Source organism: Caenorhabditis elegans, chromosome III, assembly GCF_000002985.6.
Source record: "Caenorhabditis elegans chromosome III".
NCBI lineage: Eukaryota > Metazoa > Nematoda > Chromadorea > Rhabditida > Rhabditidae > Caenorhabditis > Caenorhabditis elegans.
In genome coordinates this window covers 5,461,029-5,487,250 of record NC_003281.10, presented here as the reverse complement: position 1 = coordinate 5,487,250, position 26,222 = coordinate 5,461,029, and the positions used below count along the sequence as shown (strand labels likewise).

The 26,222-nt window shown below is 36.7% G+C and overlaps 8 protein-coding genes across 10 annotated transcripts; 2 read left to right on the top strand and 6 right to left on the bottom strand.

Annotated features, from left to right (window-relative positions):
• Positions 1 to 1,245: 1,245 nt before the first annotated feature.
• Positions 1,246 to 2,962, bottom strand: R02F2.4 (Chitin-binding type-2 domain-containing protein). The gene is made up of 4 exons (NM_065770.4): positions 2,889 to 2,962; positions 2,558 to 2,839; positions 1,611 to 2,351; positions 1,246 to 1,566 (listed from the first exon to the last, which is right to left on the bottom strand). The coding sequence occupies exons 1-4, from the start codon at positions 2,956 to 2,958 to the stop codon at positions 1,364 to 1,366; spliced, it is 1,296 nt and encodes a 431-aa protein (NP_498171.1). The 5' UTR covers positions 2,959 to 2,962; the 3' UTR covers positions 1,246 to 1,363.
• Positions 2,963 to 3,477: 515 nt separating this feature from the next.
• Positions 3,478 to 6,948, top strand: R02F2.7 (Myb-binding protein 1A-like protein; the record flags this gene model as incomplete). Its single annotated transcript, NM_065769.6, has 10 exons — positions 3,478 to 3,598; positions 3,643 to 3,740; positions 3,789 to 3,916; positions 3,964 to 4,097; positions 4,145 to 4,368; positions 4,415 to 4,525; positions 4,572 to 4,714; positions 4,856 to 5,313; positions 5,375 to 5,850; positions 6,666 to 6,948. The coding sequence occupies 10 exons, from the start codon at positions 3,478 to 3,480 to the stop codon at positions 6,852 to 6,854; spliced, it is 2,082 nt and encodes a 693-aa protein (NP_498170.2). The 3' UTR covers positions 6,855 to 6,948.
• R02F2.5 (Prion-like-(Q/N-rich)-domain-bearing protein) lies at positions 6,923 to 7,933 on the bottom strand. The gene is made up of 3 exons (NM_065768.3): positions 7,782 to 7,933; positions 7,587 to 7,634; positions 6,923 to 7,530 (listed from the first exon to the last, which is right to left on the bottom strand). Exons 1-3 carry the CDS (start codon positions 7,845 to 7,847, stop codon positions 6,973 to 6,975), a joined length of 672 nt encoding a protein of 223 aa, NP_498169.1. The 5' UTR covers positions 7,848 to 7,933; the 3' UTR covers positions 6,923 to 6,972.
• A 157-nt stretch (positions 7,934 to 8,090) lies between these two features.
• On the bottom strand, positions 8,091 to 8,940 carry R02F2.10 (Prion-like-(Q/N-rich)-domain-bearing protein). Its single transcript, NM_001356750.4, has 2 exons — positions 8,867 to 8,940; positions 8,091 to 8,534 (listed from the first exon to the last, which is right to left on the bottom strand). Exons 1-2 carry the CDS (start codon positions 8,930 to 8,932, stop codon positions 8,199 to 8,201), a joined length of 402 nt encoding a protein of 133 aa, NP_001343791.1. The 5' UTR covers positions 8,933 to 8,940; the 3' UTR covers positions 8,091 to 8,198.
• R02F2.6 (uncharacterized protein) lies at positions 8,327 to 8,569 on the top strand (the record flags this gene model as incomplete). The annotated part of the gene is made up of 1 exon (NM_065767.1): positions 8,327 to 8,569. One exon carries the CDS (start codon positions 8,327 to 8,329, stop codon positions 8,567 to 8,569), a length of 243 nt encoding a protein of 80 aa, NP_498168.1.
• Positions 8,941 to 9,245: 305 nt separating the features above from the next.
• On the bottom strand, positions 9,246 to 12,775 carry lon-1 (the record flags this gene model as incomplete). Of its 3 annotated transcripts, none has more annotated exons than NM_065765.9 (6): positions 9,246 to 9,697; positions 10,722 to 10,877; positions 10,933 to 10,995; positions 11,058 to 11,234; positions 11,857 to 12,056; positions 12,649 to 12,773. In NM_065765.9, 6 exons carry the CDS (start codon positions 12,728 to 12,730, stop codon positions 9,437 to 9,439), a joined length of 939 nt encoding a protein of 312 aa, NP_498166.1. The 3 variants fall into 3 exon arrangements, with proteins under 3 accessions (NP_498166.1, NP_498167.1, NP_001367873.1); NM_065766.7 differs by having other exon boundaries at positions 9,248 to 9,697; positions 10,755 to 10,877; positions 12,649 to 12,775; NM_001379712.2 differs by having other exon boundaries at positions 9,437 to 9,697; positions 10,764 to 10,877; positions 12,649 to 12,730.
• A 6,475-nt stretch (positions 12,776 to 19,250) lies between these two features.
• Positions 19,251 to 22,874, bottom strand: F48E8.2 (E2F-associated phosphoprotein). Its single transcript, NM_065764.4, has 6 exons — positions 22,693 to 22,874; positions 21,125 to 21,734; positions 20,527 to 20,810; positions 20,219 to 20,329; positions 19,887 to 19,995; positions 19,251 to 19,834 (listed from the first exon to the last, which is right to left on the bottom strand). Exons 1-6 carry the CDS (start codon positions 22,851 to 22,853, stop codon positions 19,706 to 19,708), a joined length of 1,404 nt encoding a protein of 467 aa, NP_498165.2. The 5' UTR covers positions 22,854 to 22,874; the 3' UTR covers positions 19,251 to 19,705.
• Positions 22,869 to 25,872, bottom strand: F48E8.3 (fumarate reductase (NADH)). Its single transcript, NM_065763.8, has 4 exons — positions 25,689 to 25,872; positions 24,358 to 25,282; positions 23,875 to 23,999; positions 22,869 to 23,491 (listed from the first exon to the last, which is right to left on the bottom strand). Exons 1-4 carry the CDS (start codon positions 25,833 to 25,835, stop codon positions 23,207 to 23,209), a joined length of 1,482 nt encoding a protein of 493 aa, NP_498164.3. The 5' UTR covers positions 25,836 to 25,872; the 3' UTR covers positions 22,869 to 23,206.
• Between the last annotated feature and the right edge of the window lie 350 nt (positions 25,873 to 26,222).

The following is a 26,222-nucleotide window of genomic DNA, read 5'->3' as shown; positions in this document are numbered from 1 at the left end:
ACCAAATAATTAGCCCTTTATATATTCAAGTGTCAACTTACCCAGCTCATGTACTCTCCGAGGATTCTAAGAGCTATGGGCAAAAATATCTGATTTTGAACTATTTTTCACAATTCTTTTTATTTTTTGCATTCAAATTATCAGTGTTTTTGTGTATTTACAGTTTGAAAAAATATGTATTTATTTCTTAAAGCCTACAAATTCTTGTTTTATCTAGAATTCAACAGCAACTACAAAGAGTTTTACCTACTTTTGAATAGTAAATTAAAACATCATTTCCAAAAAAAATGTTGAAATGTTGTAGTTATAGGAAAACCGAAAATTGAAACTCTAAAAATGTGAAATTCATAAAAAAAAGTTAACTATCAAAAATAGGAAGTGAAAATGTTTTAAAGAGAATTTTTAATTACAATTGTTTTTGTGTTGATCGTTTTGGTTTTTGCTCTTTTTTAAAAAAAATCCATAAAGCATTTTGACTGAGAAGCAAAGAAAAACTATTACAAGCTCTAAAAATTTATAATCGAAAAAAGCATATGACGACACGAGATCAATAAAACAATATACTATTCTTCCCAACAACTAATCAAAAACAATATTTTCAGATGACGGGGGTGGTGGAAGAAGGCCAATGAGCAAAAGTGACCAATCAATGCGTAGAGATGTCCTCCACAACTTGATGTAGAGTAAGATGTCAGCTGACGGATAAGAAGAGGCCGTTCCCGTCTGGAGAAGCCTACCTGCCTTCTTGCTCATCACTCATGTGAAGAGGAAGAAGGGATAAGGTCAACTTTGTGAACAATTGGTTTTTATTTAGTGGATAAGGGTGAGAGGGAAAACAATTATGATTGGTTATGACAATGATCTGGTAAAATTAATGACTCTCAAATTTGTATCCAACTTTTTTTAGAAACATTCAAAATTGAATTTTCTTTCAAATTTTCCTGAAAAAATTATTATAGGTAGGCAGAAAAATTCATTTTTCAAGTCAACGTGAAAACGCGCTCCATTGTCAATTGAAAAAGCCCCGCCTCAGAACGATGGGTCTCGTAAGGTATTTGGCGCCAAAACTGCAAATTCATGTTTTCAATTAGTTTCATCCGTTTCGCATCAATTAATTTTGAACTACAGCCAACATTTCTTGAAAAATTGAAACTTGAACGGCCCGATACCTTTTTTCAATTTTGAATCAACTCAGAAAAATTCCCTTGGTATGTTTTTTTTTTAATTTTTGTGGACATTTCGTATGAAAACAGCAAAGATTTATTTTTGTATAAAATTCACAATTTAAAAAATATTTTCAAGACAAAATTTAAAATGCAATATATTTTTCAGCAAAGGGTTAGTATATACAGCTATAATCAGATTATTGGCATTGCTCTAGAAGTGAAGAATCCACGCATTTGGCAGCACTTGCAGAGAAAACAGCATTCGAATCAGCACATTCGTGTGGGATGAGCTGGCCGTTGGAGCATTTGTGGTAGTTACGGGAGCATAAAGTACTTGAGAAGAGCCCGTCGATGGAGCAGTCGTATGTTCCAATGGAGGCATCACGAATGAGCAATGCGTCTGAAAAATCGTTTTATTCAATTGTAATTTGGAATCACTATTACCTTCCATGCAGCATTTCAGAGAAGTCTCCGGGTAGTCACATATCAAAGAATTCTCATTGAAAACCAGACTCGGTGGGCACTCAAAAATATTCTCTCGTCCATTTTGACACGATAGAACTCGCGGGGTACAATCGAGAGCATAGAGACCATTGTCCATATTTGTGCAGGGCGTTAAGGCTTCACTGGCTTTGTAGTTTTCCATAAATCCAGATGATTCCAAGTCACACTCGTCAACGTTCCATTCATAGTCACACATTTGATTTTTCTCGGAAAACATTAGCCCATCTGGACAAAACATGACAATTGGAATGCCATTTGTACAGGCTGAAAATGATGAAGAGCATCTGCCAAATGAGAAATATCCGTCGACTTCGCCGCAGTTTTGTGGCTTTTCAGATTTTTCAGAACAATCCATCACATTTTTTGGCCAATCACAAGAGGAAATCGCTGGATTGAAGACAAGATTCGCCGGGCAATTTCTACGGTGAGCGATGCCTTCAGAACACGAGAAGAAAACATTGGAGCACTCGGACTTTGAGATATTTCCATCGGATTCACAATATTCTCCTGATACTTGAGAACATTCATCAATCATTCCTTTCCATGAACACTTTTTATTGGTTGGATCGTAGATAAGAGGTGTTGAGCAGCTGAGGAATCGAGGTGAGCCGGAGTTGCAAATAATATAGGAGCTACTGCAAGTGCCGGAGGAGTAGACGCCATCTTTGAGACTCTCGCACACTGAAAAATATTAGTGGAGAGGATTTGTCAGAAAATGCAATTTTTGGGCATAATTATTTTCACTTTTTCATACAATATTCTGAAACTTACAACACAATCTTTAAATATTTCTCTAGAGCAACATTTGGACTTTTTGTATAATAATTATTTTGAAAGTTTTCTGCATACTGAAGTAGTTTTCTAAGTCTATTTTATGAAAAATGTACCATTTTCTAGCAGCTCGTCGCCAGAAGATTCTCCCGACGAATCGCCAAATGTGATTTCTTCGTCTCCTGAGCTTTCACCGGAACCATCACCAGAAAACTCGTTTTCTTCTCCTTCCTCTCCACATTCAAACACATTGTGCCTCCAATCACAAAACTCCAGATTTTTGTGATAAACCAGATCCTCCGGGCAGTCCATATATCGAGCCTCGCCGCTGACGCAAGCTAGGAATCTCGGTTCACAGGCACCCAGAGGGTACATTCCGTCTCCAACATTCGTGCAATCTGAAATAAAATTTGATGTATATCGTTTTCAAAGCCCGACGACAACTACCTGTGACAAATTTCGAGTTTACAGTTGATATCGTGAGAAGTAGAGTCGTTAGACAAGGCAATAATCTCATTTTGCTGAAAACACGATATTTAATTAGAGAAAACAAATGATTTCAAAGAAAATTGTTAATTGATAAAAGAAAAACTGAAAACCTTGAAGAACATATTTCAAAATTGAAGAAAAAAACCAATTTCGCAAACTATAGTCAAAGCAGCAGCTCAAAGTTTTTGTCCACGGTCTCGAAGCGATTGGCTACTGTAATTTTTCAAATGATTTTTTTTTTCGCTGTTTGTGTCGAAACTTCTTATATTCTCTAAGAAACTGAAATAATTTTTGTTCATTGACTTTTATATTATACATTTTACATATGATTTTGTCATAAATCTTTCTGCCGTCTATACTCCTAATATTGTTTTCTAAAAAACTCATTTAAACCTCCGCCAAAAAAAAGTGCGACAGAGCACCTTTGCAATTTTCACTTTTTAGCCAATTTTTTCCGTGATTTTCTTCAAATAAAACCAAATTTTTGAATTTTATTCTGTTTTCCTATGATCAAATACAAACGTAAGTATTAAAATATTCTTTTTAGATGGCTGATGGACCAGATAAAAAACGCAGAAAGCTGACAAGTGCTCTCAAAGACGCAATCGGAGCGCACTCGCAAAAACCTGAGGAAAACATAGAAAAACCAATTGCTCTCGCACTTATTAGTAATTTTTTAACGCTTTGAAACATATAAAGTATTAATCTTCAGGCGACAACAAGGCCGCGCAAGACCTTCTCAACAAAATTCAAGCCAGTCGGCGCCCGCAAGCGATTTTGGAGGCAACTTTGAAGATCTGTAAGGAGAAGGTACTGAAAATAGTGATAGAGATGAAATAATAAATTAGTTTAATTCAGAAATCCGAAGCGCACGTTGATGAAGCGTTTCTTTCAATTTTCCGCAAACATTTCTCGATTCTCGGTGTGGATTCTGCCTTGGCATGCTGGAAATTGATCGAAGAACATCTCAATTCTTCAGAATCAATGTAATTTAAAAATTTCTGAATTTGAAATTGCAAAATGTAATTTTTAGAAACGAAATCAGAATTGCTAACGAGTTCATCAGTACCTCTAATCTTCTTGGCCATGGTTTCGGAAAACTTCTGCAAAACATGAAGCAAGGAATTCCTGTGGTAATTCAGAATACGTGGAGACAAGAACGTAAAGGTAACTATATAAATATTAAGAACTTAAATTCAATTTAAAAATTTCAGCGGACGCCTTAGCTCTTGCCTATCCCTTCCTAAGCCTCCTCCTAGCTGATCAGGTATATGGAGACCATCAAAATCTTGAATCTTTGGCAGAATTCTGGAAAAATCAAGTTTTACCGGAGAAATCCATGAAAAAAGATTTTGGAATGAGAATGGTCAGTGCTTTAGCCGGCGGTGAGCCTGGACAGTTGCCAGAAACGAAAATCGACGAGAATCAACTTGAAATGGTGAGAAATATCTTGTTTTATTTAAAAGTTTTATTTTAATTTTCAGCTCTCAAAGATCTACGAAAATCATCTGGAATTCTACACTGGAATTCTCTCAGAATCCACGTGCTCTCAGCTTCTTGCCAAAGTAATTGAGGATAATTTAGCCAAAAATGAGGTAAAAATTTGAAATTTTCAGACGATTTTATTTTTTAAAATTTCAGCTAAAGCAACTTGCCCGTCGATGCCAAACTGCTGAAGTATGCATGTCCCCGTGCATTTACTACGCGATGATTTCAGTTTTACGGAGCACTTTTGACCTCAACGATTCGGAGCTCATTTTCATCGAAAACTTGAAAACGTTGAAGTATGGTGAAAGTTTGATAGAAAATTATATAATTTTCATTGAAAAATAGCGAAAAATCAGTTGAAACCAATCAATTAATCTCGATTTTAAATTAAAAATCAGTCTGGATTTTTTTAAATTAACCTTTATTTTTTTTTTCAGACTAAAAGAAATCACAAAGCATCTCCCTTCAATCATCAATTCCTGCTCCAACACTCGCCAAATTACCGCTAGCAAGAAGCTTAAAAATCTCGAAAATCTTCAGGATTTCCTTCACAATGTCACAGAAAAACCGGAAAACGACAATTTCTCGGCTGCTTTTGCCCTTCTTTCAATCAATATTTCACTAATCTTCGATAACTGGAACTTTTGCGAGAAAATCCTGAAAACTCTACCGAAGGACGTTCTGGAAAAGCTGATAAAAGCAGGAAAGGGATCTGAAAATGAGAATATTTTGAAGGTTTTCAAGAAAGTGGCTCAGGAAGCTGCTCCAGTCAAATTTGTGAATAGAACCGCCGCGGATGTCGCTGAGAAGCTCCGAGAGCCGGAATTTGCAGTGGCAGAAGCCTTAAGCTTGCTCCAAGGAGTTCATACAGCGGAGACGAAAAAGGAAGTCTTTGGTAATCATTTTTAATTACAACTATTAAAAAAAATAATTTCTTTTACCCAAGTTTTTTGCAGATTCTGTTGTAAAATTCGTCGAAGAGATTCCTGGAGCCGAGAGCATTGACGAGATGAAGCTTTTCAAGTTGATAATTGAAATGTATGGTGGAAGTCAACTGGAATCATTAGCTGTTCAAGTAGTGTTTTCACGAATTGCTGCCGACGGTTGGACTGAAATGGATCGGGCTCCGGGAACCGAGAAATCTGATGAATCATGGTTTACAGTACTTGTGGAGACGATTGATCTGCTTGATATAGCAATGAAATCGGCGAAGAATTCAGTGCTAAAATCATTCACTGCACTTTTCTGTCAACTTTTTAGCCAAGTTTTGAAGAATTCTCAAAAATTCGTGAGGAATAGTCTGAACGCGGTCGCGTCGCGTACACTTTCGCCTGAAATGGAAACTGAATTTGTGCTCCGCCGTCATAAATTGAGTCAGGATTTGGCAAGATTAGTAGATGCAATGAAGAGGAATGAATCGTATTTTGCAATGGTAAGATTTTGAACATTTTAGAAAAAATTTAATATTCTTGAAAACTCGAAATAAATAAAAAATCAAAAACTGGGAGTTTTTCGATGGTTAAACTATTTTTGAAAAAAATTTTTAAAAAAGTATTTTAATTTGAAAAATTGTTTTTTGAACATCGTCCATTTGTCGATAATTAAAAAAATTTATACGAATTTTAATATTAAAAAAATCGTGAACACTATTTTTTGAGTCGTTTGTCTAATGGGGTTATTCAAGTAATGTAGCAAAATGCATTTAAATACATTTGTGACGTCACAAATGTATTTAAATACATGTTTTTATCTACTTGAATAAGGTTGTGACGTAATTTTTCTACACTTTTTAATTTTCCGACACTACTTGAATAACCCCATAACAAATTACATAAATTTTTTTCTAGTTTTTAAATATTGAAAAAAAAGAAGAAAAATTGTAGAAGTTGGAGAAGAGTTTTAAAAAACATTTAAAATTAAAGTTCTTTTTTGAAAACCCATTTTAAAACGTTTTATCTTTTTTTTCAGGATTGTCAAATTGATAAAAATGAGAACTAGTATTTCTTGAGAAATTTCCCTTTTTTTTAAAGAAGAAAATAGACATTTTAATTTTAAATAATCTGTAATAATCACTATTTCTTCTCGAACTCGATTTTTTTTAAAAATTCTGTCAACTTATTAATTTTCGAAATTAGGGGGAGCTTGTTGAGTATGTTTTGGTAAAAGTTACCAAGAAAAACGACTAAATTGAAATTTTAAAAAAACCTTCAATTATTCTCAAAAACGGTCTAAATTTTTATTCTTCAGCTGACTGCATCAATCATTGGAGACGCAGTATTCTATGGATCAGACAGTCTACTTGCCATGTCAAAACTACATTCACTGGCCGATAAAAATGCATCCGCGTTGCTCGCCACGAATCTTCCAGTTGTTGAGAGAACCCGATACAAGAAGTTCCTTTCTACGATCACGAGGGCTTCGAAGCGAATTTATTAATTGTTTTTTTTGTTATAATATCCATTTTTATGTTGTTGATTGTTCATCTTGTTCTGTTGATTTTTAAGTGTTCAATTAAAAAATTTATTCCAAAAAAACACAAAAGAGTTCAAAAAAGTCAATAGAATCCGCATCCATAACCACCATATCCTCCATACCCGAAATCAAAACCTCCGTATCCATATCCTCCATAAAATCCATTATAATATGGGTCGAACATAACACCACCTCCATAATATGGATAAGGGCTCATGATCACTGGCGGCGGAGCCATGACAACTGGAGCCACCGGAGCAGCACCCATGACCATTGGTTGGGATCCATAGACCACGGGAGCAGCTTGTTGTTGTTGAGGGTAAGCTTGAGCAGGTGCAGCCGGAGTTGCCTGGGGAGCTGCCTGAGGAGCTGGTGTAGGTGCCGGGACTGGGGCTCGCGGAGCAGACTTTCTCTTCTCCACTTCCTTTTCAACCTCTTTCTCCGTTTGGTCGATGCAAGTAAAAAGCTCTGGATCTTCAGGCGTTGGTGATGGCTCCGCAACTCTCTCCGGTGGTTCTGCAATCGTTACTCTCCTATTTTTGGGCTCCACGACTTTCTCAGGAGCTTTCGGTGCTGCTGGAGGTGCGTAGGCCGGTGGAGGTCCCTGTGGGATCCCTTGAGGCTGCTGTCGAGGGTATGCCTGAAAAATCGATATTTTCTTTTATTGATTTTCGGAAAATTATCGATTTTCCCTACCATTTGCTCTGTCGAGGCGTTTGGAGATGGTTGAGTGTGCTGACGATTCTGAAAAGTTGAGGTACAAGGAGGAGTTCTTGAGCTTGACTTCAAGGCGACCTTCGTCTGCCTTGTGTCTATTCAGTTTTTTTTATGGAACCCGGAACAGGGATTATAGGCAGGCACGGTCACCTCATATGAAACTTGGAGACTTACCATTTGGTCCGAGCGTTGGTTGTTCCGTTGATTATTTCTAGCTTTCTTCGATTGACAGCATCCCATTTTTCATCGATATATTTGAGTTCTTTTGATTATAAAGTAAGTTGGGAATAAAATTTTTTAGCGGCAAGTTTGAACATTTGAAAAATAAATCATTTCCAAAAAAATAACTGCAAGGCGTTCACGCAGAAATGGAAGCGGCCGACACTTTCCTTTTTCTAATGCCAGCAGTCGACACTTCCCGTGGATAAATTTTGGTGGATCAATTTGCCAGTTTCGGACCGATTAACTAATTTTTAGAAAACAATCTCAGACTATTTTTATTGCAAAAAAAGGATCAATTATCAATTATTTCTTATCGGAAATATTTTCAAGTCACTTCATCTTCTTCTTACTTTTCATTTGACATCTCGATTAAAACATAAACGGATCACAATAGAATGGATCACCGTAGTACATTCCACCTCCATAACATGGATAAGGATCCACAATGACCACTGGCGGAGGAGCAGCCACTACGACTTGCTGTTGCGGTGGATAGTATGGCTGTTGAGCCCCATACGCAGGAGGCGGTTGTGGCTGGTACGGGAGACCTGGAGACGGTTGTTGACGTTGAGGTTGTGGAGGCTTCTGTCCATTGGGAGGTGGAGCTTGTTGCTGCTGCTGCTGTCGAGGTGGAGGTGGAGGTTGATTCCTATTCTGAGGTTGATTCTGGGCAGGATAGGGGCCTGATTGGGTTCCGGTTTGATTCTGAAAATATAGTTTTTGAGACGAGGAATCTCTAAAAATGAATGCTGTCGAGATTGTAAAAGGTGTGCAAAACTATAGTGACTCTACAGTAACCAGGTAATAAACCTGCGCCAACCGTACCCCTAACAACACGTAGTACTTTGGTTTCAAAAGAGTTCGCAGCGAAAGCTGATGCAAGCTTAAGCGTACAAGTACAGTATTACTACAGTAACACTGTAATTACAACGATGAGCTACCGTAATCTTGCAATAAACCTATGAAACCCGCTACCGTACCACTACAGTAAACCAATCGAAACTTGGTTCTGCAGAGCGTAATCCTACAGTACCTACCATTTGTTGTCCATTTCGATTTGAATTCCTACTATTCTGCTTGTTTTTTGAACCGCAGCATCCCATTTTCTCACGGCTTTCAGAAATGAATTTCTTTGAGTTTGAAATTGATTTTTGGAAAGTTTTACACGTAAATGTTAAACTTTTCGACTTTTTAAATTATTTTTTTCCAGATTTTTATTATTATTATTTAGGCACGAATGAAGTTCAATTTGAGACAGCTAACATTCACGAAAATAGGGGTTAACAAGGAAGGCGCGAAGGCAAACACAGGTAGGCACGAGGGAGTGAGATAGGCGGATAGGCTTGTAGGCTCAAAATGGTGTATGGACCTGAAAATGTTGATAATAACGCTGATAAAAACGTTGATAAAAACGATAGAATTGTACTGTAGTTTTTATTGAATATCATCAATTCGTAGAAATCTCGGTATATCACCAATACATACACATACACCTATATATATAAATGAATAAATAAATGCAGCGGTATGCACACCCGTTCGGTAAGCAATCCAAGTAGTTCATCCGGTATTAAATGTGGGAGAAGGTAGGGTACCATGAAAGAAGCTTAAACTCTCATTCGGAACCCGTCGTTGTTTTCTTCTTCTTCTTCTTGATTATTGTCAGCTCCCTCAGCTTCTGGTTCATCGGGCTCACAAGTTGTCGTTGGTTCCTCAGTTGTTGTAGATGTTGTGGTGGATTCCGTTGTTGTAGTCGGAGCCTCGTAGTTCTTTGGCATGTAGCAGAGCCCTTGGTAGCAGGCTGGAGCATTTGCTGGGCAGTTGGAGCATTTTCCATTGTCACCGGAAGCCCAGGTGAAAGCTGGCATCTGGAATAAGGAGTTCAGTGAAAATTAATATTTAATTTTTGGTAAAATAAGAACTGAGTTCCAATTTTTTAATGAAAATCAGCAATACCAAAAGTTGTCAACTAAGAAAATTGCTCAAATTGAGTTTCAAATCATCTAGCAAATTTGAAGGGGGTCACTTTTGAACAGCTATATCTCCTTGAAAATCATAAGTTTCAAAACAATTTAAAAAAGGGGAAATCTTTTTACAAGAAAAAGTTTATACTGTTATACTGTTTTCTGCGGACTCTAGGTCCTTCTGCAAAAATACGAAAACTTGAAAATATTTAACGAAAATAGAAAACTATTAATTTTGAAACTGTATCATTCAAACGGTTAGAAATGGTTAGAAATGGAAAACATCTTGAAGATGTCCTTATTCAAACGATGACTTGCGGAGCTTGTAAATATTAAATAATTGGCAATTGGCAATTTATTCAAACATTTTTTGACTAACATTTACCAGTTGACAATTTTTGAGAACTCTTACTTTTACAAAGTTAAGGCGTTTGAAGATTTCGAACAAAAATTTAACATTTTCAAACTCGGAACTGCTGGATATCAGCAGAGAACAGTCAGATCAAAACATTGTCAACTAAAATGTTTTTTAAAAATATTTTGAGATCTACAATGTTTAAGTTAGAAATTGTTTGATCTTCCCGCAGTTTCATCAAAATTGAATTTTAAAAGTTGTTAACTGCTACATTTGCCAATAATGCATTTAATAACTCTTACTTTGACCAAGTTACAATTTTTCAATTTTTAACAATTATTTTTTAAACCCTTGCTTTTTAGCGGAGAGTGGTCGGATCAAAATATTGTCAACGGACAAAATGTGATAATTTGTACATTTCACCAATTGACAATTTCAATCAACAACCTTCAGCAAAGCCAAAGGAGACACCAGCCCACAAGAAACCAAATTCACTGCACTCAAATTAGGCGAAAGCAACGGTTAGCAAGAAACTCAAAATAACATAAGTGAGGGAGACAAGGACGTACGAACCGCATAAAGCTGTCCTCTCGCAGTGACGAATACCGTATTTCCCTGTGGATTGTAGTGACAGACGAATACGTTACGATGTCCACGTCCCCAGACACCCTGAACGTCACGGCAACGGGAGAAGCCGCATCCGACGAGATTCGTCTTTGCCCAGACAACCTAAATTAGTTGATTTTATTTAATTTGTACACTTAGAAAAAGGGATTAATAGAACCTGAACATAGTGACCGCAACAGTGTTTATAGGCATGGTTACATCCACATCTTGGATTATGGACCTACAAAAGATTGATGGTAATTATGGAAGATGCAAGGAAAATAGAAAAATATTTGAAATTACCTCGTTGAACCAGATCGAGATAGCGTCAGAATAGTTACTGTACGGCGCCGCCCAGATGTTTTCGCCGACGTTGATGCGTCCACGGGAGTGACGGAAATCACAGGTGTCCGCGTGGCGTTGAGCTGAAGCGGCCAGCTCATCGGACCAGTAGAGCATGTTCATGTCGGAGGCAGGCACCTGGAAGAACCGGAAAATTTAGTGCCGGATCCTTATAGAGCGTGGCTTTAAAAAAATTACCACCAAAGCATAGCATAGTTTAAGTAACACCAGTCACACGGTCATGAACACCAACCTCTCACAGAGATTTTAATACTTGTTCTAAAGTTTCAATTTTTCTCTTATCAAGTCTACGTGCCCGTGATCAGAATACAAAGATCTTTTCCTTTTTTCTAATAAATATTATCAAATAGAATAATTAGGAGAAGAACGAGATTGTCTAGAAGGTTATTGATAGCGAATATTTTTCAAAAATTCTCGCGTAAACATTTGAACTTTCACGTCCATGCGCCCCAATATTGGTGGCCTAGAAATTTCAAGTGGAAGAAGGAGTGACGTCATACATCAAAAACTTTGTGTTGTTATACATCTCAATAACTGTATTTGGAAAATGGGATAACGGCGTGATAACTTCATACATTTAAACTTCAGTCAAATATGTCTGAACCCCTATTAGATATAGAACTTCCTTAATCTGTTTCCAATTACAAGGTAAGATTTTATCTAGATGTATATACTATTTCAAAATCTTGATATTCCTCATTTTCTCCATGACTAATTCGAAAAATGACTCATCACTTACCATACGCCTATACCGATTATGCTCGTGAGTAATCCATTTTTTGAGATATTCATTCGGATGTTCGGATCTTGAAAGAAGACCACTGTCACTTTGGAAATGTGACGGGAAGAAATAGCCACGCTTTTCCCGTTTCACCTCATCAGTGGCGGGAAGTTCACCGTCCAAATCGTTTGGGCCGGAGTGGGAAGTTACGGCTTCACCTGAAATAAAACGTTTAACTAGCAATATTAATATAATGCAATATTTTACCAGTTAACAAAGTTTTCAGATATCTTACGCGATCGCGGAAATAAATGAGTTTGAAATCAGGCAGCCCCCGTTTTTAAAGTAGGCGGGGTGAATGGCCATATCTCGGCAGAGGTAAGAGATATCAAAAATTTATTAATTAGCAAAATGTTTATAATTTTGTGGTTATCAATTTGTTAGTTGACAAAGTTTTGATATTCTCACTCTGCGCGCGGATAAACGCGCTCAAACCCTAGGCAGACTTCCCTCTGTGATTTTCTTTCAGATGACAAAATGTTGGAAATGTTGTAATAGTTAATTTGTCAGTTGAAAAAATTTTAACGACTCTTCAAACAAAAAAGTTATAAGCAGTTGTTACCAGTATGCAAATTTTTGGTTTAATCGTCACTAAAAAATTTGCCGAAAATTTGCACAATTTATATACATTCGGTTAGTAACTTATTGATAACTACCATTTTATAGGTCTTCAAATACGAAGGTCCCAATTATTTACCAGTTGACAATTTTTATGATTTCAAAAAGTTTTGAGAATAAGTAACAATTTACCTGTGAGAAAACCATGTGGGACATTGTATGCAACAGAAATCGGAGCCAAAAGAGCAATCAGAGCAGTCAACAGATAATTCATTTTGCCATATGTCGTGACGTGTAACCCAGTGGAAAGAGAGTATCTGCAATATAGCCGTTTTTGTTGCAAATGGACGATGAGACACACACACACACAAAAGGGATACGAGTGAGGATCTCAATCGGACAAAAAGAAACAGCAACAGCCAAAAACTTTGTATCAATCGGTGCGCGCTGATTAGGCGCTCCGTCGACGTCAAACCAGCCAAGATTTTAGAGATGTACGGACGGTAGTTTATCAAATTGAAAGAGTGTGCGAGTGCGTAAAAGGGGATAAATTGAAATGAAACACAATTGGATGTCTACTTTGGATTTTGAAATTTAAAACAAAATTGAATGTTGACAAGTTTAAAGATTTGGGAGGGGAGCTTTTGTCATTTCAAAATAAATTCGATGAAGTTAAAATCCTCAAACTAAACGGGCGAAATCTTTTTATGCTTCAGAGGAAAAATGTTCTCAACTAACACAAGTTGAAAAAAGACACCATTTGGAACGGAGCTATTGGAACGACTAAAGCGTAGCACCAACACCTTCCTTACTGTATGCGGTTATAGCTTGCTAGATTTCAGTGTTTAAATAAAATGTCAACTAACAAAATGTAGATAATTTTTACAGGCTAAATATTTTTTATTAAAAGTTAAACAAACTCTAGACATTTCAAAAATACAGTTTCAATTTAACCTCAATTTTGAGCAGTTTCAGGGTAACTACAAAAGATAAAAACAGTTTCCCAAATAACAAAATACACCTTACAATATGAAACATAAGTTGTTAGTTGATAGTTTTCAGCACCTAGTTGAAAACAGAGGATATGCGCAAGAACAGGGAGAAGATTATTTTGGGACCATAAGAACCAGAAGTATATAACTGCGCGTAGAGCGTAACGAAGGAGGAAGGTTGAGAAATTTTAGAAAATTTTCTAGATTTGAGTAACCACATCTCCGACGAACTGGAAGCTATAAGAAACAATTAACAAACAAATTATGGAACTTTTGAAACTTTTGAACAATTTGTTAGTTTACAACTTTTTGATATCTTCTATTCCTGCCGAGATCTCACCGTTCACAATTTTTTCAGGGAAAGAAAATTTCAGGGAAAGTCACTTTTAACTTCAAGCACTGAAATCTCTGTAGAAGCTATGAAAAAGTTGCATGCTAACAAATTATGGGTAATGAGTTTTCAAACAACTTTGCCAAGATAGGATAGTGCTTCTGGATTTTTAGAAGAGGCAAAAAATAGAAAGTTCGTCAGTCTCAGTGGCTGAAGAAACAAGAAATGAGAACGGAAGTTAGGTTAAGCTTATAAGATAGATTACAGTAAAACTGAGAGGAAGAAAAAACTGTAAAACTGTCAAATCATCATTAAAATGAGGTAATACATATATGATCATAAATCTAGAAGAAAGCTTCATGTTTAAATTGGCCAAAGAATAAGGTAGAGTACGGTAGAAAAGAGAGTGAGCGAACAAAAGTGGTCATGCGCGTTATCCATCATATTTATATGAAGAATGTCTCTGCAAACTATTCCTTTTTTGGGGGAGGGATGAGAGTTGTGGCGAAACAGACATTCTGGCGGCTACGGCGCCAGAGAGAGATACAAAAAAACGGATAGAAGATGGTGGGCGGGGCAACGGGATTTAGAGGCGCCTCGGCCCGACGGGCGGTGATTAGTTGAACAAGCGAACATTCTGGGTCTCTCTCGCCGGAAATGGGAGTAATTATTTGGGATAACATAAGATAAAAGATAGAGGACATTGGGGGGAGACCTCCTTTTTGAGGGAAAGTTTCGAAAAAAAGGTATTAAAAAGATCACGGAAAAAAGTTTCTTTGGTCTTTGCAGTTGTAAATGAACAGTCTGGCCTATAAACTACTCTTGAGGTCAAAGTAAATTGGCACGTAGAGTGCGATTGAGATCATAATACCAAGCAAGAAGGGGACAAATACTTAGGCTTAGGCTTTGGCTTTGGCTTAGGCTTGGGCTTAGGCTTAGGCTAAGGCTTGGGCTTAGGTTTACTATCAGGAAGTTGGTCAGGGTCTCTGCCTAGTTGAGATATACAAAAAGGTTTTAACAAATAAAATAAAATAATGTACGCAAAAACTTGAGATGTTCTTCAGGTTCTTCACTTTTTCATAACACCTAACAGAGCAAAGATAAACCTAGTTAAATCCCAATTTACAGTAAAGACTTTCAAAACATTATTCTCAAGTTTACCAGGACAATATAAAGTTCAAGGAGAACAGAAAATGATGAATCGGGAAAATAAAATGGCTAGCCTCATCGAATTCGAGGTCTTTCCCATATTAGCCGGGGCCGATATATCTTGTAAGTGAATCAGAAGAGGGACAGAGAGACCTAATTTCTGATTCATTTGGCCTAAAACAAGTAGCACACACCTGCATCTAGTTAACCCAGCAGCAGCTGACGAGAATTGTGTGTCTGTGTCCTTTATAGAACTATTTATTCAAATTTAATGGCGCCCGACCGATTCCGCCTCCTCCACCGTCCTCCTTGAAGGAAGGCGGGAATGGATAGACCACCCACGCACGCGTGATTTACGAGTCTATCGGTTGAGCTGGCTTCCGAATTCCGCGAATACATATGGTTCAGGTGGATTTGCAGATTTACGATTGGCATGCAAGGAATCACGGCGGCATGAACCTTTCATCTTGTTACTGACCCAGTTCGTTTTTGTGGGTGGAGAAATTGTGGAGATTTGGGTAGGGAAAGTGGTGATTTGGGGTGTGGAATGGCATGTGGGTGATGATGAAGATGATGACGTGATGTATTGGGTAAGATATATGGAGAATGAATCAGGAAAAACAGACTGGAAAAGGGCATGTGGACTTTTGAAAATGTTTGGGATGTTATTTACCGAATTTGTCTTTTCACCCTCTCCTTGCTCTACTTTGGCAGCTATATCTATGTTCTCATTGGTTTTATCAAGACATTGTCAACTGACAAAATATGTCCAAAACTATTTATCTATATTTGATCAGTGAAACATTTTGTGGTAAAATTGAAGACAACCAAGGTACAAGCCATCAAAGTGCAATGGGAAGAAAGTCTAATAGGGAAAGTACGGTAATTTTTAGGGCCTATTTTCTCAAATAGACACTTCAGAGGTCGAAGCCGCTCAGACTCATAAATTAAGACACATTTTATTTGAAAGTTTATGGTTGAAATACATAGGTTATCACAAAAATTTATACGGAGAAACTCAACTCTTACACGCTGAAATTTTGAACTGAAGTTATTCTATTTATGCGTTTTCGGAGCCCGTGGAAGGGGTTCAAAAGTGTTATTTTTTGTACTTTTTTTCGTAACTTCTTAATATTTTTTGTGCAAATCAATAATCAGTGAAAAATTATTGAGGTGATTTCGCTTTGAACGAGATTTTTGTAATATTATCTGGTAAGTTAGTAGAAGTGTGACAAAAATGACTAATATCACTTATTCCATCTTATATGGTTTTCTAAAAAATAAACGTCGATCAAACACGAATCGCCAAAAAATCAAAAACTTCCAGCTTCCGTTGATACCAAAAACCAATATAACTATAGTGTTTCAGTGCACTCTTTCTACAGAAATTTGATCTTTGTTAGTGAGATTTAGCAAGCCCAATTGAAATTTCAAATGGCCTTGTTACTCATCACAGACAAAAAAAAACAAGTTCTAAGGTACTCTTCTTTTCAAGGTTGCTCACCCCCTTATAACAAAGTGCATGCACTTTACCGAAAAATGCACCATCACCCAGCTGTCCCCCTATCCTTATCATTTAATCTGTCCACTACTTTTGATCGTGTTCGTGTAATCCAATCAAAAGAGACCAACTTGATGAGATAATAGAAAAGAATCAGAAAAAAAAAACTTGGTTTTCAAGGTCAGCCCAAAAAATGGAACATCCACCCAACTAGCCAGACATGAATAGCCGGAAATGTTGGAGAAGGGTCCACTTGAAACTATTCTGTGACCGATTTTGAGCGGAGATTCCCCTTTTTTCCTTGTTTAGAGGATGAAAATCAAAACACAAAAAACCATTCCGCATTCCGAGGAATTCGTTTTTTTAATTTTGAGAAATTTTTCCGAACAATATTTCGATAGAAAAAAGGGTCGCAAGAATCCGGAGACGGCAACATTCCAATGATCTTTTCAAGAAGATGAGGATCAATTTGAGATTCAGGGTCGGTCCATCAGGATGGTATATATGCATACAAACCTGTCTCGTGCCTACAACTTGTAGGTTCAGTTGCAATAATTGAAATGAGAAATCTAGACAGTTAAAATGGTTTGAAAAGGTGGTAGGTAGGAAGGCACATACACCTGCAGGTCTGTCTGCCTACTACTAAAGCCCTGGTACTGACATTTTTGAATATTACTGAAATCAGCATGTTTGAAAATGACGACTTGCCGAAAATGGCCAAACTAGGCAACAACTCCTAAATTACAAAGTTATCAGATTTTGAAAAGTGTCAACAATGGTGCTTCCATGGTAGGAGGAATTCCGGTAGATTGCCTGCCTACCTGCCTACGAGTTTGTGCACAGTGTGTTCCTACCGCTTATATTCAGAGCTTTGGCTTCGGGTAGAATTTTCGGAATTATTGGTCACCTCTTACTATTAGAAGCTTGCAGAATGAGCTATGTAGGCGTAAGTTGCCTTGAAAGCAGGCGGCTTCCTATTTCGAACAAAAATTTCATTTTTTGATCAAGTTTGATTAAAATAAACAAACTATCCAAACAGGGTTTAATTAATTGCCATTTCCGTCGTCAGACAATATCTGTCACACGGCCTCTCATCATCTCCTTCCTGTTCGGTTTGCAAACCGTTCACAGCAAATCGGTCGACGGCGGCGTTCACATTTAATTCATCAAAGATCTGGGTACTTGTTGAAAGTTCAATGACTCATATATGTATATATACACTTTTAATTCAAATTACTGTAGGATTTGGAGATGATGAGATGGTTGAGATGCAGGGTGACACGGTAATTCGTCATTTTCTAATGGGAATTATGTTTCGGGATCATCATTGCGAAACTTGGGTAAACAATGACGTGGCATGTACTTTTTTGAAATTCTTGAAAAGCGAAGTTTCGTCTAATCTAAAATTTAAAAAAAAACCCACAAGCTAGTCTGAAATTCCGAGCTCCAACACAATATTTGAATTTCCTCCAAAATATGTAATCACTCCCACTTTCAAACCAATAAGCGTCTTCTAACTCCGCCCACTCCGTCTGATTGGTTGGAAAGTGGTCGGAGCAAATCGCTGATTGGTCTTGCAGTTCTCATTCCGTGGGCGTGACCAACGAGTCGTTTGTACTTTCATTTCCGTTCCAATTTCCCTTTATTTTTGTTTTAAATTTCTCAATTTAAAATGCTTATCAAATAAGTCGTTGTTTGAAATGCATCAAGAGTACCTAATTGTCTTCAAATCCTCCCTCCATTTTTCCGTGCAAAATAGGCGACCTTGTCCTCTGATTTTGAGAGAAAAAAAAAAAAAAAAAAGAAAAACGGCTTTCCAAGTACAGATATATAGTTGAGATTTGATGATAATGATGATAAGAGATTGTAAACGAGGGGAACTTTTGAGAATTGAACAAGATTTCTAGAGATTCCTGTGAGAGGGAACAGTTAATCCCCTAATATGTCACGTGAACATCAACAATCAGAACACAACGGAAGTGAAATTGTAAATGATATTAGTAGCTGGCATGGAATATAGAAAGGGATTGCCAAAAATGCCAAAAAAACATTTGAAAAAATTGTCTCGAAAATTTGAAAACTTAAAAAATCAGAAAACCCGAAAAAAACATCATTTTTTAACGCAAAACCAAAAAGCTTGTAATTTTTCCGAAAAGTTAACAAATTATTTTTTATAAATTTTGAAGAAAGGCACTAAAATACCACTTTTCAGATTTACTCGAACAAACCAAAATTAATCTAAACTCGGTCACCTACTTTTTTCCAGGCCACCTCAAAAATCAAGAAATGGTTCTAATTTTGAAATTATGGAGAAACTGCAAAATTTTTTAAATTATTAATTTCATTGAAAAAAGCTATCATCTATTAAATGCTCTTCTAATGTAAGCTCGGCCATCAACTTTTCTTTTTTTTTTCTTCACGGCCACGTTTAAATTTTTGAAAGTCTTGAAATAAATAATCTATGAAAATCCGGCTTTCCGATTGACCCCAAACCAGTAAGTTATGCGGAAGCATATTTATCCACGAGATAAATGATAATCTTCAGTGATAAAAAAGATAACATTTCTGGGTGGCCAGGGGGACATAGGTGCCCGTCCCGTCCTTCAGAACATCGGAATGTCGGGTTTTCCGCATCGGAAGTGACGACGCCATCTCTTTTCTTTTTTATCTTTTTGTTGATTGACTGCAACAACGCTTTTCTTGTAAACCTTTTCTTCTTTCCCAACAAAAAGCGAGATTCCACATCCCTTTTTCAATCTTTCTAATCTCGATAATCGGCAAAATGGAAGAGTGTCCCACCCCGATTTGTGATCAAAGGTACGAACGGCGTCCATCTTATTTTTCTTTTATCTTTTTGACAAATATAAGAAAATGGATACAGTTTGATGATAATTGGGGTGAACAAGTAGAAGAATAGGATGAAAAAAAAGAGATCTAAAACATTCAACAAACTGGTGGAAATGTGCAAAACTGGGAGAATGGGGGAATTTTTAACACAGGAACTTTGAAAATAAGTTTCTAAACTTGAAAAACGGAGAAGTGTGATAAATATGACGGTTTCAGAGAAAATAACCAAAAAAAGAAATTCAAAACCGTTAGTTCTTTAGTTAGTACTCCACACAAAACTTCAATTTTTGCGATATTTCTGAGAAAAACATTAAAAAACTTCTGGTTTTAAATTAATTTTTAGTTTTTTAACTGTAACACAAAAATTCCCGGAAGTGAAAGAACAACAATAAAAACAAGATTAGATATGAAAAAAGACCATATAAACTTCTAGGAGTAACCGGCAAGAACATTGAAAAAGTGATAAATCTCATCCGAATCCATCATTGCCACAATCGTACCACACGATGAACATTTGACTTGTGTGTACATTTCATCAGGTAATACTGGACCATCTGCCTGTAAATTAGTCAAGAGATAGACAGGTGCACCATATGTCCTTCCAACTCACCATTTTTCCCGATTTTTTGGCCTTTTGCCGGTCGCGGCGACGATCTTTTCCGGTCTTTTCTATTGCCATTTTCTCACCGTCCAGCTGGCAATTTGTGACGAACATTGCCCTGAAAAAGAGAAGGTTATTCAGTATTGAGGTCTCCTAGGCGGCTCTTCGTGCCTACCAATTTGCAGGAAATAAATGTAACACTAAACGAGAAAAATATTGAGGTAGGTAGGCAGGCGTCTGCTTGAAGATGTGCAGGACTACAAGAGAATCAAGGTTTAACCAAGTTTTAGGTGTTTTTTTTTCGAGGAATAATTAAACCGGGTTCAAATGGATTACTGTACCTGTATTGCGTTTTGTAAATCTCGTGACGCTGACAATCTCTAGTGAGCTCAACCATACATCCGGGACACGAGAGAACTCCATCGGCTTCTGAACTTCCGGGAGCATCTGATCTGAAATTTTTTGTCGTTATTTGTATAGTTTTTTGATAGGAAAAAAAAACTATGATTAATTTCTGTTTTATAAATCGAGCATTACGTATTTAAATTTGTCTCAAAAACCGAAAAAGTGAAATTTTTTTAATTTACAGCATTCAACCTCCCAGTCCAATTGACTTGTCTTTCAATGTTTTCTAACCAAACTACCATACCCTCTAGCGATTTTCCGATGCTCTTTGACCCATTTTTCATTGTCTTCATCTTCTTGATCATCATACAGTAATTCATCATTCTTTTCAATTTCTTTCAGTCTATCCATTGCTGCTCGTTTAATGGGATTTGTCTCTTCTTCAGCAGTAGCTTCATCTGTTTCCATATGTACCACTTTCGGAGCTTCTTCTTCTTCTTCCAATTTCATCTTTTTCTGTGGTGATACAGTCTTTTTGAGAATCGAAGCAAGTGGTTGGGAGGGTTTCGCTTTTTCCTCGTATATTTTCTGTAACAAAAATTTTAAAAATTTTTTCCAAATTTTCTTTCAGAAATTCTCATCCGAAAATTGCATAAATGTGCTTTTTTGAAAACGTATAAAATCGAATAAGCAAATTTAAATTCCTGAAATTTATAATTTTGAAAAATACGTTTTTCGAGAATTTTTGAACATAGTTTTGCCACCTATAGGATGGATTTTTTTTGAATTTTGGCATTTTGGCAATTTAATTTTTTCTCGGAAATTTTCGGTTTTTTGTGGGAATTCTCTTCGATTTCAAATTTTGGTTTTCGGTATCAGTTCAAAATTATTTTTTAATATACCTTAACTGAACCCTCCACACTCTCCACATCATTTTGCGTAAATGTCTCCACCACTGTCTTTATCATTTTTTCTCTTCGTTTCTTCTCTGGAATCCTGGAAGCTGCAATTCTCATTCTCCGCTCCTTCTGAACCTTCCTCCGATCCTCCACATCGAACATCTCTCCATTCTTACAACTATACACCAGCTTCACAGCTTGACCACTTTTATCCTTCAGCACTGCCGCAGGCATTTCTGGATCAACTTCACTATCAGTAAGGTCCACATCATAGGGAAGAAGCTCCAGAGCCGCCATTTTCCGTTCAACATCATCGGTTTCACGGCGCCACTGCTCATCAGCCTGCTGGCATTCTTCATCATATTTCGGATTTGAAGATTCTTCTTTTTTAATTTCTTTTTTCTCAGATTTCTCAGGAACATCCTCAATTTCCACAACTTTCGGTTTCAATCCAAGATGCTCGCTAGCATAGTCTGTGATGCTTCGATCAAGCTCATCGTCCATGTCATCTTCGAATTCAGAACGACGTCGACGGCGACCGAATGCATCTTTTGTGACTTCTTTTTCGATTCCAGCAAGTTTCCGAAGATGCGTCTTCACCTCATCGTCCGAGCTGGAATAATATTTTAGTTAATTTTATTTTTTTTTAAATGTTTTTAGAAAGCGGTGGTCCTGGTAAACAAAGTATTATCAGCTACCGTACCCGTGAGCGTGGGTCTCGCAGTGATGGGTTACGGTAGCAATGATTTTTCCCTTTGAGACCCAAAATACAGCTTTTGTGTAAATCTCCAAGAGTCGATAGCGTGAGTATTCAAACTCTAAAACAGTTCGATAGGAACACGGAAATTCCAAAAAAAAATTAGAAGTAGAAAGAAAACCGGGCTCGTAAATTGACACGACGGTTTTGGCGGGAAATTCAAAATATCAAATCGGAAATTTTCTATAAAAGTACAAGTGTTTTTGTGTATTGGTTTTTTGATCTCGCGTGTGTATTGGGAGTGTTCTTTAAACGCCTATCAATAGGCTTCAGAATTGATGAATGAGGACTTCCCTCTCTTATATCTTCATTATTTCTTCACTTATCTCTGACGCACTTTTTCGACAAAGTTTATCTTAGATTAGAAATATATTACATGAATGATATCAAAGGACAATGTTCTCAACTGAATTTGTCAGAAACATTTCCCGAATCGGACTAGATTCGCCTAGGAATACTGTGTTTGTTTGATCAGCGGGATAGTTTTGAAATAAAACTTGATTTTTCGATGAAGTAGGGATATTTCTCAAAAATGATTTTCTATTGAACCAACATATTAAAATTTAGCTACAGTAACCAAAAAAGGTCGTTTTCTTTGAATACTTCTGCATGGAGTACTGTAGCAAGAATTTCAGCTGCGTCGGGGATTACTGCTACCGTAACCTGCGAGCGGTGTCTGATTTTTTTAAAAGGTGGAAACTTAGAAATTCATGTGATTTTAGTGAAAAATAGTTTTTTTTTCCAAAATTTTTACGCTGTGCATTTCCTTTTTTTGGCATTGATTACAATTTCTCCCATTTTCCAGTGTATTTACCTCACATCATCCTCTGAATCAAAAACTTCATCCCCAACAGCTCCACCGAGATAATAATCATCATCCATTTTTTCAAAAGCAAGTCTACGCATCGTTGCTGCGGTCACTTCATCTGCTGGATATTGGTCATCGAACGTCTCATCGTCATCGTTGATCATCATCGTCTGCCGCTTCTTCTGAAAATAAAACACATTTATTACCCAAAAACACACCACAATACGAAGAAGGAAACACGATAAATACGAGAGAGTGTGAAAATGAAGAGAAAATGAGAAATAAATATATGTGTAGAAGAACCCATAAAGATGCAAATCACAAGAAAAATAAAAATGCTGAATAGAGTAGTAGATATAATAAAAACATATAAAGTTGGTTGGAACTAGTAAATGAATCATTATCTACAGGGGTCCGGGAATCCCGGATCGCGAAAAAATGTTTTTTTTAACTGAAAATTTCTGAATTATACTGTAGAATTGAGCCACAAAACTGAGTTTTTTCTGTAAAAATATTCGAATTAGAGCTCGGTACGAGTCTCCGCAGCAGATTGAGCCGCAGATTTTCCAGCAATTCTGCCAAACACCACACATTCAAGCAGGGAATTTCCAGCCAATCGATTGGAACCATGAACTCCGCCAGTGACTTCTCCAGCGGCAAAAAGGCCGACAATTGGCTTGCCATGCTCATCGATGACGCGGGTGGCCTCGTCGATTTTCAGGCCACCCATGGTGTAGTGGATTGCTGGGACGACGATTGCTGCGTAGATTGGCTCAGTCGGAGAGATTGCAGACACTGGGAACACCTGGAAATGGGAAATTATTACAGTTTCGGTATTTTTCGGCTAATTCCGATGCAAAAATAACTTTGTTTTTACAGTTTCGATATTTTTTTTTGCTGAACGATATTTTTTTAATTTTGAAAAAAAATTTAGGCTTGGGAAAGTTTAAATTGAAAATAGATCGTCAAATATTCGGGGAAAGATTTTCTCGATATTTTTCAACGTTTTACTCAAAGTTTCTAATAATACAATTTCAGCACAATTTTTCCTAAATCTATGAATTTTAGTTTTTCTTTCACTTTTCTGATTTTATAAAGTCTGTTTTAAAAGTAAATGCAATTTTGATCAACTTTTCAGAATTCTTAGTCATTTTTTCAAGAATTTTAAAATTAAAAATATTTGAATACCTTTTTGCCGAAAGGATCTTCAGATTTTCCATCAAAACTCTTCTGATATTCCTCCAAAGTGGTTTTAATAGCTGATTCGTCGATACCCAAAGCCTTTGCAAGCTCCGCGGAGTTCTCGTATTTCGCTGAAAAAAATCAGATTTCAGAGCAATAATACAATTTTCATAATATAAAACTAAAAATTAAAAAAATTAATTTGAAAAAGGGAATTTTTAAAAATTTCAGAAATTCCGGAAAAAAAAATTAGTTTTGGATTTAAAATGCTTTTAAACTCCAAAAAAAAGGAAGCTGATAAAATTTTCGACAAAAAAATCTTTAAACTGGGAATTTTTAATACGAAGATTTTGTCGAACTTATTCTCGAGAAGTGTTAATGGATTTCGAAAAAAAAAATGAAATTTGAAAAAAATTGTTTGGGATTTTTCAAATAACAAACAACTAATTTAAAAAATGTTTTCCAACTTTTTCACAGAAAAAAACCTACCAAAGAATTTCTTAACAATCGAATAAAAATTGAAAGCAGGTCTGCCAAAAGCCTCAACATTTGCTTCATTCATAATCATAATCGCCGCATTTCTTCCAGCAGATCCTCCTTGGAAACTCTCTTCAATTGGCTCAGCGAGCTCAAGAATCTTTCCAGTTAAATAATCGCGTCTTCCCAACTCATTTCCAAATCTTTGTCCCTTTGAGTTAATAAGCAGAGCTCCTTTTCCACGAATAGCCTCAGCCGCCAGGAACTTTGTTCCTGCTGATGGATCTTTTGGATCTACAAACGCTGTAGGATGAATCTGAATATTTTCCATTCCAATAATCTTTGCTCCAAGAGCTCTCGCAATTTTCACACCATCTCCTTTAGCGAATGCTCCATTTGTTGTTGGGAATCCGAATATTTCAGCTCCAAATTCCTTGAGCAAAGTTTCATCAGCAGAGAATCCACCGGTTGCAAGGATTACAGCGTCTCCGATGATCTTTGATTTCTCTCCAGAAGCTGATGTTACAATCTCGATTCCCGATACTTTTCCATTTTCTCTCAAAATTCCAACCATTTTAGTCTGAGTCAAAAGCTTGAAGGCTTCTGGATTCTCCGATTGCTTCTCATTAAGCCTTGTTCTCAATCTCTTCATAATTTCGAAACCAGCTGGTATTGGTCGTCCTTCCTTTGGAGATGGAATCCAATGAGTACGTGGTACAGAATGCCCACCACATAGATTCACATCAGTCAGATCCACTTCAACTCCACGCAGAAATTCAACAGCATCTGCTGAATTAGCAGCCAGAATTTCCACAAGTTTCTTGTCATTTTCAGAGTCTCCTGCACTCAGAGTGTCCTTGACAAGAAGTTCCGGCGAATCTTTGATTCCCAGTTTCTCCTGAGTTTCGGTTCCAGCACCGTTGATTCCGCTGGATGCCTGGAATATTTTTTTCAAGAAGTGAGGATATTGGACACTTTTTTTAAAAATCACCTAGACTTACTAAAACATTTTACTGTAATTTGGCATACTTAATTTTGAAATTTTTCAGAACGAGAATTTGTTACTCTTTTTTTTTATTTCCAGCTTTTTCACACGATTTAACTGTTTTTAAATTTGAAAATTTCTTACAATCGAAATTTTTTAATTTATCATATTTTTTCAGAGACGTTTCAGTTTTAAAGGAAAAAAAACAGAATATTATTTTTTTTCACAATTTGCAACTAATAGTAAAATAAATAACTTTTTCAGAAATTTGGAACAAAAAAATGCGAGAAAATAAATTTTAACAATCGATATTTCCAGAAGTTAAATAGATTTTTTTCAAAAATTCGCAAGATCTTACCTTCGCTGAATTTCCACCAGTATTTCCCTCTCCCTCTACCAAAATCACACGTCCACCTCCATTGATAATATCCAGTGAAGCAGACAGCCCGGCGAGCCCACCTCCAACAACAACGACAGTTGGCTCAGCATGAAGCACAGAAGCCATAACTGTAAGCGAAATGAGCACCCGAATCATCAAATGTCTGTCAATGGGGAAATTTCAACAACGGACACAAAGGGAAATTATAGAAAATGATAGAAAATTGGTTAAAACCGCCGAAAAAATTAGACAGAATTATTTTTTAAAAACCCATTATTTATGGAATGTCTAACATAGGAGAAAAACCGAAAAAAAGGGAAAATATAAAATAAATTAAAGCTGATTTTTGAATAAATATATTCACATGGATAAGGCATCTGGGAAGCATGAAAAAAAAGTGATGGGGAAAAACAATCAATAATTCATAACCGTAACTATTCACATTTACTTTTGATCTAGTAGTATCGATACTACAGTGCTCCACATAATGATACGGCCACCCCAAATTTTGGT

Bases quoted from the DNA above. Each gene is read 5' to 3' on its own strand.
- F48E8.2 (NM_065764.4), bottom strand. From the start codon at position 22,853: ATGATGATCAACGATGACGATGAGACGTTCGATGACCAATATCCAGCA. The intron at 21,735-22,692 runs GTAAATACACTG...ATATTATTCCAG, and splicing joins GATTCAGAGGATGATGTGAG to CTCGGACGATGAGGTGAAGA. The intron at 20,811-21,124 runs GTATATTAAAAA...TTTTTGTTACAG, and splicing joins GTGTGGAGGGTTCAGTTAAG to AAAATATACGAGGAAAAAGC.
- R02F2.5 (NM_065768.3), bottom strand. From the start codon at position 7,847: ATGGGATGCTGTCAATCGAAGAAAGCTAGAAATAATCAACGGAACAAC. The intron at 7,635-7,781 runs GTAAGTCTCCAA...TCAACTTTTCAG, and splicing joins ACCAACGCTCGGACCAAATG to AATCGTCAGCACACTCAACC. The intron at 7,531-7,586 runs GTAGGGAAAATC...TCGATTTTTCAG, and splicing joins ACGCCTCGACAGAGCAAATG to GCATACCCTCGACAGCAGCC.
- R02F2.10 (NM_001356750.4), bottom strand. From the start codon at position 8,932: ATGGGATGCTGCGGTTCAAAAAACAAGCAGAATAGTAGGAATTCAAAT. The intron at 8,535-8,866 runs GTAGGTACTGTA...CTATATTTTCAG, and splicing joins ATCGAAATGGACAACAAATG to AATCAAACCGGAACCCAATC.
- R02F2.4 (NM_065770.4), bottom strand. From the start codon at position 2,958: ATGAGATTATTGCCTTGTCTAACGACTCTACTTCTCACGATATCAACT. The intron at 2,840-2,888 runs GTAGTTGTCGTC...ATTTTATTTCAG, and splicing joins AAACTCGAAATTTGTCACAG to ATTGCACGAATGTTGGAGAC. The intron at 2,352-2,557 runs GTACATTTTTCA...AATATTTTTCAG, and splicing joins CGACGAGCTGCTAGAAAATG to TGTGCGAGAGTCTCAAAGAT.
- F48E8.3 (NM_065763.8), bottom strand. From the start codon at position 25,835: ATGGCTTCTGTGCTTCATGCTGAGCCAACTGTCGTTGTTGTTGGAGGT. The intron at 24,000-24,357 runs GTAGGTTTTTTT...GATTTTTTTCAG, and splicing joins GATTGTTAAGAAATTCTTTG to CGAAATACGAGAACTCCGCG. The intron at 23,492-23,874 runs GTATTCAAATAT...TCCCATTTCCAG, and splicing joins AAGATCCTTTCGGCAAAAAG to GTGTTCCCAGTGTCTGCAAT.